Consider the following 16,402-nt stretch of genomic DNA (forward strand, 5'->3'; position numbering starts at 1 on the left):
ATAACATGCATTACGTAATCAAATTACTTATAACGCTTTACAAGTGACGTGCATTATGTAATCAGATTACTTTTTGATGTGTCAAGTAAAGTAACGCTTTACAATTAACGTGCATTGTGTAATCAGTTTACAACCCGAAACCCGGAAATGTTGGGACGTTTTTTTAAATTTGAATAAAATGAAAACTAAATAACTTTCAAATCACATGAGCCAATATTTTATTCACAATAGAACATAGATAACATTATAAATGTTTAAACTGAGAAATTTTACAATTTTATGCACAAAATGAGCTCATTTCAAATTTGATGCCTGCTACAGGTCTCAAAATAGTTGGGACGGAGGCATGTTCACAATGGTGTAGCATCTCCTCTTCTTTTCAAAACAGTGTGAAGACGTCTGGGCATCGAGGTTATGAGTTTCTGGAGTTTTGGTGTTGAAATTTGGTCCCATTCTTGCCTGATATCTAGGTTTCCAGCTGCTGAAGAGTTTGTGGTCGTCTTTAACGTATTTTTCTCTATAGGTGAAAGATCTGGACTGCAGGCAGGCCAATTCAGCACCCGGACTCTTCTACGACGAAGCCATGCTGTTGTAATAGCTGCAGTATGTGGTTTTGCATTGTCCTGCTGAAATACACAAGGCCTTCCCTGAAATAGGCGTAGTCTGGAGGGGAGCATATGTTGCTTTGAAACCTTTATATACCTTTCAGCATTCATCCAAAACATGCAAGCTGCCCATACCGTATGCACTTATGCACCCCCATACCATCAGAGATGCTGGCTTTTGAACTGAATGCTGATAACACGCTGGAAGGTCTCCCTCCTCTTTAGCCCGGAGGACACGGCGTCTGTGATTTCCAACAAGAATGTCAAATTTGGACTTGTCTGACCATAGAACACTTTTCCACTTTGAAACAGTCCATTTTAAATGAGCCTTGGCCCACAGGACACGATGGCGCTTCTGGACCATGTTCACATGTGGCTTCCTTTTTGCATGATAGAGCTTTAGTTGGCATCTGCAGATGGCACGGCGGATTGTGTTTACCGACAGTGGTTTCTGGAAGTATTCCTGGGCCCATTTAGTAATGTCATTGACACAATCATGCCGATGAGTGACGCAGTGTCATCTGAGGGCCCGAAGACCACGGGCATCCAATAAAGGTCTTCGGCCTTGTCCCTTACGCACAGAGATTTCTCCAGTTTCTCTGAATCTTTTGATGATGTTATGTACTGTAGATGATGAGATTTGTAAAGCCTTTGCAATTTGACGTTGAGGAACATTGTTTTTAAAGTATTCCACAATCTTTTTACGCACTCTTTCACAGCTCTGCCCATCTTTACTTCTGAGAGACTCTGCCTCTCTAAGACATCCCTTTTATAGCTAATCATGTTACAGACCTGATATCAATTAACTTAATTAGTTGCTAGATGTTCTCCCAGCTGAATCTTTTCAAAATTTCTTGCTTTTTCAGCCATTTTTTTGAGACCTGTAACAGGCATCAAATTTGAAATGAGCTCATTTAGTGGATAAAAGTGTAAAATTTCTCAGTTGAAACATTTGTTATGTTATCTATGTTCTATTGTGAATAAATTAAAACAAATTTAAAAAACGTCCCAACATTTCCGGAATTCGGGTTGTACTTTATGTAACAAGTAAAGAAACGCATTACAAGTAACATGCATTATGTAATAAGATTAATTTTTTGATGTAACAACACATTACAAGTAATGTGCATTACGTAAACCAGATTACTTTAACGATTAAAAGTAACGCATCACAAGTAACATGACCTATGTAATCAGATTACTTTTTTGTTGTAATGACTAATGAGTAAAGTAACACATTACAAGTAACATGCATTATGTAATCAAATTACTTTGAGGTAACAAGTAACATTACTTTATAGATTTACACAATCATATTCAATCATATTCCAGTTAATTTTTTTTAACAAGTAATGCATGTTATAGTTTAATTAATTTGCTTAATTTTTTAAACTACTGAATTAAAATTCTCTCTCTTCTCCATAACATAGTCACTTAAACATGCGCACTCATGTGAGCGTAGGAATGGACAAAAAGTACAAAAGTAACAAAACACATTACTTTCAATAAAAGAGTTGTACGGTAGATAATATAACCTGCAATGTTAAAAGATCTTGTGTATGGTGCACAGCGCTCTAGGGGTCAGGAAATATTCAAAGTGCTCAGAATATAACAATAGTCTCAATGTGTTTTTAAAAGAAAATGAAGATTATGTGTGTTATATAAGATATGTTGTTAAATGAGCGAGCCTCAGCCAGGTGAGAAAAAGTAACATTACTTTCCATAAAAAGTAACTTAGTAATGTAATTAGTTACAGTATTGCATTACTCCCTTAAAAATGTAACACATTACTTTTAAAAGTAACGTTACCCAACACTGGTCACAACACATCCAGAATCATGTCTATAGAAAATAAAGCATCTTAGATCTGTTCTTCACATTGAACTCTCCCAAAATAAACAGCAGATAGTTAACACAGAGAAAGTGAGAAGAACAACGTCAGAGATACGTGTGTGTGTAGTGACAGATCAGATCATACTCTGAAAAAACACTCTTACTTAAAGTGTTTCGACATTTACATGTCTCTATTGACCTAGGTGTTAGAAAAGGGTTTATTCAGTATTCAACACACACCATCCAATGATCACAGCGCACATCAGCTCTGTCAACACTTCAGTCCAGTTCAACACTAATCAATAAGAGTCTCAACGAAACCCCCCAAACGTCACAAGTGTGTGTGAATGAATGAAGGATACACTTTAGAGATGCCCATGGGAACATCTCTGGTCAGGTTGTGGAAGAGAAACCGGGAGATGTTGAAGAGAATTTCTGGCATGTTGGAACTAAAGGGCTCCGACTGAAATATGAACAGCACATCTTACATCGATCAGAACACAAGATCTATTTTAAATGATCTGTTATACATTCACACAAACCCTGCAGGATTTTCACACACATTTAATCTCAGACACAGTGAACCTCTGAAATATCTGCATGTGCTGGACGTCTGAAATAAACTCCACTCAGGTTTTTAGTCCAACCGAAATTATTTCTTTTTAGGCGACAAAACTATAGCACGCTTAGAAAGAATGAACAGAACAATAGTTATATTTATGGTTATTGTTCTTGGTGTGAGATAATGATCACTGCGAACACTACTTGATCTCACATTTCTGTACTTTTCTGAATTATTTCTCCTCTGAGAAAGCATCATGGAATAGAGGGTATGCACGTGACGTCATCGTCGACCGTTATGACTGCGTTTACGCACACTGAGTGGCAAAAGACTGAGTGGCAGCATTGGTTTTCAGTGTGAATGCTGCGAAAAACACACAAAACACATCCAAAATGGGAAAGGGCTTGGCGAGTGACTGTACAAATAGCTTTGACACAAAATCTGAGGTAGAATTTTACAGATTGCCGAAAGCTACAGAAAAAAGCAGCAAATAGGTCGCTGCAATTCACAGAAACAACTGGACTTACGACAGAAAACATGTATTTGCAGTTATCATTTTGTGTCAAAACATTGGATTTTGAGGTAAAATTATACCCTATATATTGTATTGTTATATATTGTGTTGACAACTCATCAATTAAATATTTACCATCTTATATTCTGCATAATTGGGTGTTTATATATAAACACTGACAAAAACTATAAGTTTTAGGGCTGGACGATATGACAATATATATAACATTGATAAAAGTGATCACTCTGATTTAGACCTATATTGTAGTTATATAAAGCATTCACAGTCAGATTTGCTCTATGTATTTCCCCGGGATCGAAATCAGGCACATATAAACATCAGGAAACACAATTCCTGGCTGCATGTCAGTATCCATGGATTAGGTTTCTTTGACATGTCATAAAGAACACTTTCGAGCCCAGCCTTTAGTGTAATCGTTTGTTTCACTCGTGTTTTCGCAGTTTCCCCTATTAAATCCAGTCATGCAGCAGGTTCTTTTGCCACTCAGTCCAGCTGAGGGAGTGCGTTCCGGCGGGAAAGTGACGTCAATGCATACCCTCTTTTAAGTTCTTTTTTTTTTTTGGTTTGGTTTAGTTTAGTTTATTTGCACAAATATAAAATATATACAATAAAAACAAAAGTACAATCCATATACTGTGCAGGGAGAGGCAAAAAACCCAAAGGGCTTATTTAAAGCCTCCACCTAAACAACAACAAAAAAAAACTAAATGTGAAACTAAAGTTTTTTAAGACCGACTAAAACCTGTAACAGTTGATAACGCTCATTAACAAACACCAGAAACCGTCTGAATTCTGTGATGGCGTCAATCACACTTACCATGTATCGATGGACAGAATGATAGACGTGATACAGCTCAGCCAAGTGCTGGAAACTGTGAAACTTCTTCAGCATCTCCTCCTTCTTCTCTGTGTTATCTAGAAAAGTGCACATGTTTATTCACATTCATCTGAATGCACATCAAGGGCTTTCTCACTGAACACAAAGGTTTTTCACTATAAAAGAATAAGCACAGAAGCTAGCATGTACTCATAGACACCTCTGGCGATGTCGAGGCACTGCATGGACAGCATCCAGTAGTAGTACGAGGCGTCATTGAACCTGCTCTCCACCACGGCATTATGGGTAAGCTGCTCCAGCACTCGCACGGCCTCCGCCTGACGCCCCGCTTTGTGGAAGGCTGAAAAACATTAACAGATGGAAATTACAGAGTTGCATCAATTGACAAGTTTAAAAAAAAAAAAAACAGTAAAGGTGTTTTGAGAATAAAAGATTACACTTCAAGTGTGTGAACACATTTGTTAAAGTGATTGTGTCTGATACATGCCACATATTTCCAGATCAAGCATCTGAACCAACACTGATTTTTAAATGTAATGTACACAGACCTACAATGAGAGTAATATTTGCTTCCTGTGAAGCCAGGGAGTGACAGGTGAAAAACTACACTACCCATAATCCTGCAGTCAGATCCACTAATCAGTGAAGATGCTGTTATCATGAAAATGATAGCAATGATCGCGCGCTCCCTTGAAGCGTTGTGAATGACAAAATCAAGCTATATTGCATTAATATATAGATTAGGGCTGGATGATATGACCTAAAATCAAAATCTCAATTAATTGAACATTTTACCTCGATTACGATTAATGAACAATTATTGTGTTTTTGTTTGTTTGCTTTTTTTGTTTGTTCTTTTTGCCCTCATAGTTCACTGACAAAATTTGTTCTGTAAATATGCTTGACTATTAAAGGTGGGATATTTTTTCCTAATGACAGCACACTTTCAGCAGTTATTTTATCTATGGTTTGCAACATTTCTTATAGTCATTTATCTTATAGTCATCTTATTATCATTTCTTCTCGTTGGAAATCAGGTACAGATAAATTAGCACAGTACCAGTACATTTATTTGAATGCATTAATGAGAGAGATTGCGTTTGTGAATTAGTCATACCGTTTCTCTATTAATTGTGAAGTTGTGGGTTGTAAGTAGTTACTTCAAAAGTAGAAAAATATATGCTATAATAACTTTTGAGTTTCTAAGCTACTTTAGTGATAAATCACAGGACAGCGTTGACTTGTAATTAATAAGTTAAAGGGTTAGTTCACCCAAAAATAAAAATTCTGTCATTAATTACTCATCCTCATGTCGTTCCACACCCGTAAGACACAAATTAAGATATTTCTGATGAAATCCGAGAGTTTTTTTTATCCTTCATAGAAAGCAACATAATTAACACTTTCAAGGTCCAGAAAGGTACTAAAGACATCGTTTTAAAACAGTCGACGTGACTGTTTTACCGGCGTTCTGACGTAGAACCTGGAAGCGCTGAGTGTAAACAGTGTAGGAGAATGATGGGAAGAGACAAATTTGTTAAATAAAGTCATTATTTGTGTTTTGTTTTTGTACACAAAAAGTATTCTCATCTCTTCATAACATTAAGGTTGAACCACTGCAGTCACATGACTGTTTTAACGATGTCTTTAGTAACTTTCTAGACCTTGATGGGGGATAAAATATCTTAATTTGTGTTCTGAAGATGAACAAAGGTCTTACGGGTGTGGAACGACATGAGGGTGAGGAATTAATGACTGAATTTTCATTTTTGGGTGAACTAACACTTTAATATTACAAATGTGATTGTTTTTCATATTTAACGCGAAAAGATGCAATTAATGCATTTGCCAAATTTGTCTTCTGAACAGTGACTCAGCATTTCATTCAGCTCTGTGTGGGTGTGACGAGAGTCTGGTGTAATGACACTGACATACAATAACACCAATGATTCTGCCTCAATTATTGAGTGAATTAATGGAAGATTTGGGATTTGTGACAAAAACAAAGCATTTTGCAGGCTTTGTAAAGCAAATTTTAATTATCACATTGTGTAAGGAGTTTCAGAAGTGTGCAGGCATGTGAAACATTATCTTGCTGCCAATTGTAATTTGCAGACTGAATCACTGCCAAAGCAACATGCAGACAACTCTCTCTCTCTCACAGCTGCTCATGTGAAAGGTGTGTTTGACTGACCTTTCTGGGCCTCCTCGAAACGGTCGTGTTCAGCCAACCACTGTGCGTACGGCACATACACGTCATCTCTGAACTGAGAGTGTTTCTCGACTAGAGAGAACGCCTGAGAACAAGCAGCAGCCACATCAGCCAGTCAGTCACTGCAAAATGTCCCTTTTCTACAGTTTTGCTCACATAAGCACACACACACACACACACACACACACACACACACACACACACGTACCTCATCCCAGTGTGTAGTGTCCACATGAAGCTGCACCAGCGCCTTCAGATCACCCATTTTATTATAAATCTCAGCAGCGTAACCGTGATGATTGAACTTCTTAAAAAACACGGCACATCTGGACAGCGGCTCCCGCTCTGCTTTATCCAGCTTACGAGCCAAATCTATCAACCTACAGAGACAGAGGATGATTCATGTCATGTATTTTCTGATCTGTGTGTTTATTTGTCCTTGCATTATGTGTATATGCTTCAGTATCTTGTAGAGCAGATTTTATATTTTATTTCTGAAAGGTCTTGTCACCCTTGTATTATAAAAAGAGAGACAGAAGAAGGGTAAATGTGATCAGTATTCACTACACACTGTCTGTCTGAAACACAATGATTTCATTTACACATATCTTATATGCTTTGAGTTTGAATCATTATGTATTGAATTAAGTATTTCATTATTCAAATACAGCTGGTTATGTTTCTGGCAAAAGGCAGCAGAAAATGTTTACTATACACTACAGTATCTATAATCTATGTGTGTATAATGACAGCATGCATGTGTGTGTGTGTGTGTGTGTGTGTGTGTGTGTGTGGGTGGCTCACATGTCCATCCAGCCATGTTCTCCGATGATCTCGATGGCTTTCATGTGTTCTCCTGCCGTCAAGTACATGTCTGCAGCCGCTCGAGGCTCTTTACTGTTCTTCGCCCAGTCCGCCTGCTTCTTCATCAGCAGTTTAGTGTCCTTGGGATCTGCTGAGCCGAGGAAGTCCTTCACACACACACAAAAACACACAGTGAGTGCTTTCCTATCAAGTGTTTGATTGTTTAATGTAAGTGCACAGCAGTTAAATCGCAGTTAAAGCACCTACTATAAAGTTCTAGCAGCTTTGATTGGGTTGAATCATCAGTATGAGTGAACCAGTGACACTCACTCAGTGATTCAATGGCTGTCACTGCTATAGAGTGCAACATTCAGGTTCCAGAAGTAAAAACGCGATAATGTTTTCAACGATAACTTCTAAACTTTTAAAGACAGCCTTACTGTGAGCTGCAAAGTTGAAGCCCTCAGCCCGAATTATTTCAACTTATTTTTTAACATAATCGTGTTAAACAGCTAAATGCTTGGTGAAAAACTACATTACCCATGATGCTGTTCAGAATATTCTTTAGCTCTGTACACTCCCATGAAGTACTGCAAATGATGTCTCCATATGCTATCAAATTACCGAAATATTTGTATGTATATATATATATATATGCGCACAATAAACTTAAAATACATTGTTTTATATATAATCAACATTTTTAAATAAGTAGCTTTATATTTCTCCATCATTTTTAATTTGAATATGCTGTTCGCAATGCTTCATGGGATTGCAGTTCTTTCCCTCACTAAAGCCGTCAAGTTCACAGTCTTTTACCTTTGTATTTTTGTCCGATTTTCAAATACTTTTTTATTTCAAATCAAAGTCTGTAATGTTGTGATTCTCCTCGTAGCTGGTTAATTCGGTTCATGGATTATAACACATTAACAAAGACTTTTTCCCTATGGGAGAAATGAATGGAAAAAATACTTCCAGAACCAGCGCCGCTAAAAAGTGGACAGCACTAATGCGCTCTATAATATATACGAATTCAGATTCATTCTAAAACGAAGGCTGCGTTTACACTGCAAGTCTTAATCTGATCTTTTAACCATATCCGATTTTTTGTCCTGCCTGTTTACATTCACTTTAGACACGACTGGTATCCGATATTCGTGTTTACATTAATTCCCGCCCAAAATGATGGTCGGTAATCACTTTACTATGCACATGGTAGACCCTCGGGTTTTGAATGACCGTGCAATTAAAATTATTTATATAATTCCTGTCGGGTAGCCATGATTACTTCTCAGCATGGATAAGTTAACAGCTGTCAAGGAGGTTTTGCAGCACAAAATCTGACTGAATAGATCCAGACCGGGACATTTTTTTTATTTGTTATTTTAACTACAGCTTGTTATCTAGAATTCTGAAGTGAAATAAAGTAGCTTATTAAGATTATATTTATTTAAATGAATTCGAATGAATTAACAAAGAGAAAGAGAAAGAGAGAGAGAGAGAGAGAGACAGCGAGAGAGAGAGAGAGAGAGAGAGAGAGAGAGTAGCCTAATAGTAAAGCTGGTTGGTTTAATTACAAAAACAGCGAGGTTATCACCTCATTGCTGAGAAATATAATGTTTTATTTATAAAATTCACAGGGCAGAGGTTGAAAACCAGCTCCTGAATATTTCCGTGTGCATGCAATTTCTTGCCTATATATAAAGTACCCACCTCAATAAAAAAATCTGAGAGTTTTAGTGCGAGTACATCCATCACATCTGCTTTATAATACAACAATAAAATTATATCTTTTTATGGGCAAATGTGTCGCTGTCACCTTGTGGTGTCTTGGAGATCTGAGGGGAATCGGATATGCGTGTTTAGACGTAGGTCAGATGTCCAGATATCGGATATGTATCTGATTTAAAACCACATTTGGAAATGGCTCAGAACGGAGGCGGAAAAAAACGGATCTCGTGCGGATATTTGTAATTACACGTGTCGTGTGCAACAAATTCTGATCTGTGTCAGGTGTGAATAAAAAAAGAATCAGATTTTTTATGTCAGTGTAAACGCAGCCTAAAACATGTCAGGGTGATATTATAATAAAGAAATAATAATTTTATAATATATTATGATATTATAATAAAGAAATATTTATTAAAATAATAAAATAAAATATTTGGTCACACTTAATGTGGTGTCTTTAAGTACTATATACTTACATCAAATAATAATTGTTAGGTGCGATGTACTTTACTTGTAAAACTTGCTATTGAGGTATGATACGGGTAAGGTTAGGACAGATTTGGTGGTATCGGTAGGTTTAAGTGTGGGTTAAGGGTCAACAGTGTGTTTATAGATGTAATTACAGAAATGCAGGTATTTTTAAATATAAATACAATGTAAAAACATGTATGTACACAATAAGTGCATTGGACCAAATGATTAATTTACAAGTTAGTACATAGTAGTTAAAGACACCTAATATTGTCACGATCACCGTCTGTTCCTGTCAGTTCCTGGACTCCATTTCCCATAATCCTCCCTTCCAATCACATGCACACTCCACACCAATCACCAATTGCCACACACACCTGCAGATCATTACCTGGACTATTTAAGTCACACACACACACTCTCTCACCGCGAAGTCTTGATTTGCCCCGGTGATCAACTCTGAGCGTTTTCTTGTGGACTGTTTACTCTGTTTCTGTTGGACTGTTTATTCGTTGTGATTCTCTGCTGCCTGCCCTGATCCTTGCCTGCTTACTGGACTGTGTTTGTTTGCCGCCTGCCCTGATCTCTGCCTGCTTCCTGATACCATTTGTCTGCCGCCTGCCTCGACCATTGCCTGTCCCCGTTTACGTCTCTGCCTCTGCCCTTACCTGTGTATATACTATTCTTAATAAAAGCTGCAAATGGATCCCCGCTCTGCCGACCCTTCATTACAAATATAAAGTGGGACTGTTTTATAAGTTACGACTGAAATATTCAGTTCTTGTGCCGATAGACAGAGTCTGGTTCTGTGAGAATAGGAAAATAAAAGTAAATAAACAATGTGTGTTAATTTACAACCCGAATTCCGGAAATGTTGGGACGTTTTTTAAATTTGAATAAAATGAAAACTAAAAGACTTTCAAATCACATGAGCCAATATTGTATCGACAATAGAACATAGATAATATTACAAATGTTTAAACAGAGAATTTTTACAATTTTATGCACAAAATGAGCTCATTTCAAATTTGATGCCTGCTACAGGTCTCAAAATAGTTGGGACGGGGGCATGTTTACCATGGTGTAGCATCTCTTCTTCTTTTCAAAACAGTTTGAAGACATCTGGGCATCGAGGTTATGAGTTTCTGGAGTTTTGGTGTTGGAATTTAGTCCCATTCTTGCCTGATATCTAGGTTTCCAGCTGCCGAAGAGTTTATGGTCGTCTTTGACGGATTTTTCACTAGGTGAAAGATCTGGACTGCAGGCAGGCCAATTCAGCACTTCTACGACGAAGCCATGCTGTTGTAATAGCTGCAGTATGTGGTTTTGCATTGTCCTGCTGAAATACACAAGGCCTTCCCTGAAATAGACGTCGTCTGGAGGGGAGCATATGTTGCTCTGAAACCTTTATATACCTTTCAGCATTCATCCAAAACATGCAAGCTGCCCATACCGTATGCACTTATGCACCCCCGTACCATCAGAGATGCTGGCTTTTGAACTGAATGCTGATAACACGCTGGAAGGTCTCCCTTCTCTTTAGCCCGGAGGACACGGCATCCGTGATTTCCAACAAGAATGTCAAATTTGGACTCGTCTGACCATAGAACACTTTTCCACTTTGAAACAGTCCATTTTAAATGAGCCTTGGCCCACAGGACACGACGTGCTTCTGGACCATGTTCACATATGGCTTCCTTTTTGCATGATAGAGCTTTAGTTGGCATCTGCAGATGGCACGGCGGATTGTGTTTACCGACAGTGGTTTCTGGAAGTATTCCTGGGCCCATTTAGTAATGTCATTGACACAATCATGCCGATGAGTGATGCAGTGTCGTCTGAGGGCCCGAAGACCACAGGCATCCAATAAAGGTCTTCGGCCTTGTCCCTTACGCACAGAGATTTCTCCAGTTTCTCTGAATCTTTTGATGATGTCATGCACTGTAGATGATGAGATTTGTAAAGCCTTTGCAATTTGATGTTGAGGAACATTGTTTTCCACAATCTTTTTACACACTCTTTAACAGCTCTGCCCATCTTTACTTCTGAGAGACTCTGCCTCTCCAAGACATCCCTTTTATAGCTAATCATGTTACAGACCTGATATCAATTAACTTAATTAGTTGCTAGATGTTCTCCCAGCTGAATCTTTTCAAAATTTCTTGCTTTTTCAGCCATTTGTTGCCCCCGTGCCAACTATTTTGAGACCTGTAGCAGGCATCAAATTTGAAATGAGCTCATTTAGTGGATAAAAGTGTAAAATGTCTCAGTTTAAACATTTGTTATGTTATCTATGTTCTATTGTGAATAAAATATTGGCTCATGTGATCTGAAAGTCTTTTAGTTTTCATTTTATTCAAATTTAAAAAATGTCCCAACATTTCTGGAATTCAGGTTGTAAATCAGCACTAAACGCTCATGTGCACATGTATACAGACAGATCAGACACACAAATATACAGCAGCGAGAGCACATATCATGTGTCACACACACCTTGGCGTACTCAAACATGCGCAGGTCGGTGTACATGCTGAGTGCACGGCTGTCCTGCCCGCTTCTCCGGTAGAGTCTGGCGGCCTCATGGAACTTGCCCTGATACGCGTAAACGTCTGCGAGGAAGAGCTGGTTATCATTCTCACCCCTCCTCTTCCTCTCCTGGACAAACACACACACAGAAAGATGCATTTCATATATTACTACACACACACACCAGCACCAAAAACTCCAGACAAAAACACATGAGCAGTTTAAACATCATCATTACAGTAATGAGTAATGTGTTGAAATGGTAACACTTTTTTTTAGTGTTCTTGTTACACATGACCTTACTATATAAATAACAGTAAATCCTTAAACCAGACCCTAACCCTATAGTAAGTAATAAGGACATCTTATAATATATAATATATAATCTTAATGGTGTTAAAATTAGGCTTTGTTTTCTTTATAGAAAAAGTTAATTTCTTATTTCTTTCACTTGATTTTGGGGTTCACTATAAGAGATTCAGCTGTACATATGTTTTACTATCAGTGTCTGTGTACTGTACAAAACTGAACACATTAACAACACTAATACACATTTACACACAAACCCTTTATTACACTCACGCGCACACACTCTCTCACACACACACACACACACACATTCTTTCAGTCATCTCCACCCGCAGGCATCAGAAAGTCAATAGCTCATTCTTTCCATTCAGAACTCCAGACATCAAAAGCATTTCTGAACACAAACTTTCCTTCCCAGAACACAAGCCACCCTCACCACACACGACACACACATCAACTCAGACACAGATTTAAAGAAACAGTTGATGTTTTTCATGAACATTCTGCCATCACCCGTTCCGAACCTGACTGTTTCATTCATACAACGCAACATGAAATGTTTTATTAGCAGACATTTTAGCTCCATTCTCTCTGAATGCATGTGAATGTGTTTGACATTCAAGGGCTGATTATCAGTCAATAACAAATTCAATTAGGCTCTGTTCCAATATATAATAAATGGACTACATTTATTATCTTTGATGGATTTTTTTTGCTTTTTGGAGCCTGACAGCACTGCTCACTGTATGCTTTACTGTATGGAGAAGAGCAGTGCAGATATTTCTCATACGTTTTTACATGCTACATGTTACATGGAAGTCATACAGGTTGCAAACAAAACGATTTAGCAAATCAAGGGAATGAAATAGCAAATTGTGCGCACGATTTAGCAGATTGAGGGAACGAAATAGTAAATCGTGTGCACGATTTAGCAAATCGATAGTAAGAGATAGTAAATTGTGCGCACAATCTAGCAAATCGAGGTAACGAAATAGTAAATTGTGCGCATGATTTACTTTTTTTCCCTGCATGTCATATGCAGGGCTCCATAGACTTTAACACTTCTCTTTTTTTGTTTTTGCCTTATCTCGTTTGGACAACTGCGCCCTCTGCAGGCCATATACGTCACTGAGCCTGCCTCATTTCACAAAAGTAAACATTACATTCCAAAGTAAGAGAGAAATTACAGTAATTTATGCTAACAGGGAATTTATGCCTAATTTATGCCTAAATCATTGTCAATGCTGCAAGTGTGCAGCTGTCCAAATGAGACACAGATTTATAAACGAGTCTCATCACAATTTTGGGAGCATAGTTGGCGTGTTACGTTTTTTAAACACTTGTGCTGTAGCATTTACTGCGAAACGAGTTGTTTCAAGACACTGATGGGATCTGGCGGATCATCAGCTGCTCACGGGTAAAAAGAGACAATGCCGCGCTTCACTCTGAAACAGAACGTGCCAGACTATATATTTATATAAACGAATCACAGCCTTTGTTATTTGATAATTGCCACAATGACAATGACACCACCAGCTCGTACAGTGCTGTCGGAAGCAATACACACATGAAATATCTAGTTCACTCATGAAACTCTAGATGGCGCAGGCTGATCAGTCCTTTACATACAATCTGCAAGCAATCACATGATTACCGCATGGCACAAGCTGATTGGCCTCTGCTGATCCTGCAGCCAATGAGATTACTTGCGCAACATTTAAAAAGTCTTGTTCATTGTTAGCTGGAAGCTAGTCCTGCAATGCTATCAGAGTTCCTCTGAATCCCTCCACCTTCCCAGCTCCACCTGCCTAGATCTGCTACACTGTCAACCCTGAAGAAGTTGGCAAAACTCAAAAAAGGCAATCAGTTGCCTCAATTTTTAAGTTATGAAATTCAAAGTTTAAGTAAACAGAACTGGGAGATTTTTATTTTGTACTCGTGCATTTTAATTGTTCTTAACTTGAAATGTTTGAGTACACTAATTCATATATTCAACTTAAAATTTTAATGTAACCTCAATATAAACTCTATAACAAGCTAATTCAGAAAAAGCTAACTTGCTAATTTGCTAACATGTTAACAATAGCATGGCATAGCACTTGCTGAATGAGTGCAGCAATATAAAGCATTTATCATACTTGCTCTCAAACCAAGCCACATGCACCACTTGTCTTCATGATGGTAACTCTCCAAAAACCCACATTAACAGAAACTCTTCTAAATTAGCATAACGAAAAATGAATCACTACTAAATCCCCCACTTAACATTAATCTTGCACAAAAAACATTATATAACACTTAATTTTAGCATTTACTCTCCCTTTCGAGTGCCGTGGGCAAAGCATGCTGGGAAATAGAAATCACAGCCCAGTTTCAGTTAAACTCAAGTTTGTCTAAATTAAACAAAATAAGTTCATAAAACTTAAAACAATTAAACAGTTCAGTTTAAAATATACTTAAAATATATCAGTTCTGTGAACTTGAAAGAAAAAGAAAGTGCTAAATATTCATAACAGTTAATTTAACTGAACTAATTTGTTCAATTTTAGTTTGTCCTACTCAAACCAATTAATCATTTTGAGCGTTAGGGTTTACAATGTACAGGATTAATGTATGTCTGTTTATGCAGCAGCAGCAGATCTTACATGCTCACAGCAGTGTGTCTGTGTATCTATTGGCATTGCCATATTTAATAACATGCTAAAACTATTTTGAGAGTTGTCATGATTGAAATAAATGCAGCATTTAGCAGTTTTAGACATTTATCATCAGAGTCTGATAGCCCCGCACCCTTCATCTACATAAGTAAAGCTGCGACCGCTGAAATCACGAAGTGTCCAACATTCCACACTTTGGTTTTTGATGATTAAGTGCATCATCCAGGTATTTAAAGTGCACTTTTTCTTTCAGTGTGAATTGGGCTGCACTTACTGTTTAAGGCCATTTTGCTATTCATGTGAGTCACATATCTGTATAAATACAGTGTTTTTAAAAAATTACAAATCTATCCTTTAAAACTTTTGTTTCAAAATTTGAATCATTATTGAGCATAAAACGACTTCTAATATAAGAATCAGTCAATAGTGAAAGGAGAAGGAGATAAAGAGAGTAACAAATCTTACTTCAATGCTGCTGATGAGCTCCAGATAGCGCAGATCTCGAACCCTGATGAACGCCTGATGAGAGAGACAAAACGAGAGAAATATGTCCGGAAACATTTTTAAAACATCAGGACAGAGTCGAGCAGTGGCTGGTGCCTCACCTTCTTGGCGGTGTGGAAATCGAGTCCCTCCAGAGCCTCAGTGGCCAGATCCCTCCAGTCATTATCCGTCACTCCCAGACAGGCGATCTGATAGGCCTCCTGAAACATGCGGCGCTCCAGGTACTGATACATCGGAGCCGACTGCACAGATCAGCCATAATCACAGTCATCTCAAGCAGAAATATAACCCATGTAGTGCTTCTCATCCTTCACAATATTCAAAGGACCACATGCAGGCGAAGACATTTTGGTACTTTCAAAGCTGCTGGTTCACAACTTTTTTATTTACAGAAACTAGGAGTCGCATCATATAAAAATAATTAAATAAAAAAATAATTTTGCAGAATTAGAAATTAAACTAAGTGTCGGAGTCACAGCCTTGTGATCAGCGCTCTGACATGAGCGAGTTTGACTCCGAACAAAATAACCACAAAATAAATTAATATATAACTAAACTAATGAAATGACGTAATACCAGAAGTTTCAAGAACTACGTTCTTCAGGGTTTACGCTCTTTATGACCAATTTATTTTCTGTGATCACTGGACAAGCTTTTTAAAATATTTTTTTTTTTATTAAATTATTTAACAGCTCACAATAGCAAAAAAAGTGACTCTCATTAAAGAAATGTCTGTGACTTTAAGATGGTAACACTTACAATAAGGTTTCATTAGTTAACATCAGTTACTGCATTTACTATCATTAACTAACAAT

General features: G+C 37.6%; 1 protein-coding gene across 2 annotated transcripts in view; it reads right to left on the reverse strand.

Annotated features, from left to right (window-relative positions):
- The window catches only part of ift122 (intraflagellar transport 122 homolog (Chlamydomonas)), a 46,330-nt gene that overhangs the window by 5,984 nt on the left and 23,944 nt on the right, over positions 1-16,402 (reverse strand). For both annotated transcript variants that reach the window (XM_051904020.1, XM_051904019.1), the window contains exons 15-23: positions 15,689-15,829; positions 15,549-15,602; positions 12,085-12,246; positions 7,390-7,556; positions 6,794-6,965; positions 6,568-6,670; positions 4,573-4,713; positions 4,353-4,450; positions 2,801-2,901 (exon numbers count right to left, since the gene is read on the reverse strand). In XM_051904020.1, the coding sequence (XP_051759980.1) occupies positions 2,801-2,901; positions 4,353-4,450; positions 4,573-4,713; positions 6,568-6,670; positions 6,794-6,965; positions 7,390-7,556; positions 12,085-12,246; positions 15,549-15,602; positions 15,689-15,829 (1,139 nt within the window). The remainder of the gene's footprint in view (positions 1-2,800; positions 2,902-4,352; positions 4,451-4,572; positions 4,714-6,567; positions 6,671-6,793; positions 6,966-7,389; positions 7,557-12,084; positions 12,247-15,548; positions 15,603-15,688; positions 15,830-16,402) is intronic.

The sequence above is a fragment of the Ctenopharyngodon idella genome, chromosome 8, assembly GCF_019924925.1.
Source record: "Ctenopharyngodon idella isolate HZGC_01 chromosome 8, HZGC01, whole genome shotgun sequence".
In the NCBI taxonomy this organism is placed as follows: Eukaryota; Metazoa; Chordata; class Actinopteri; order Cypriniformes; family Xenocyprididae; genus Ctenopharyngodon; species Ctenopharyngodon idella.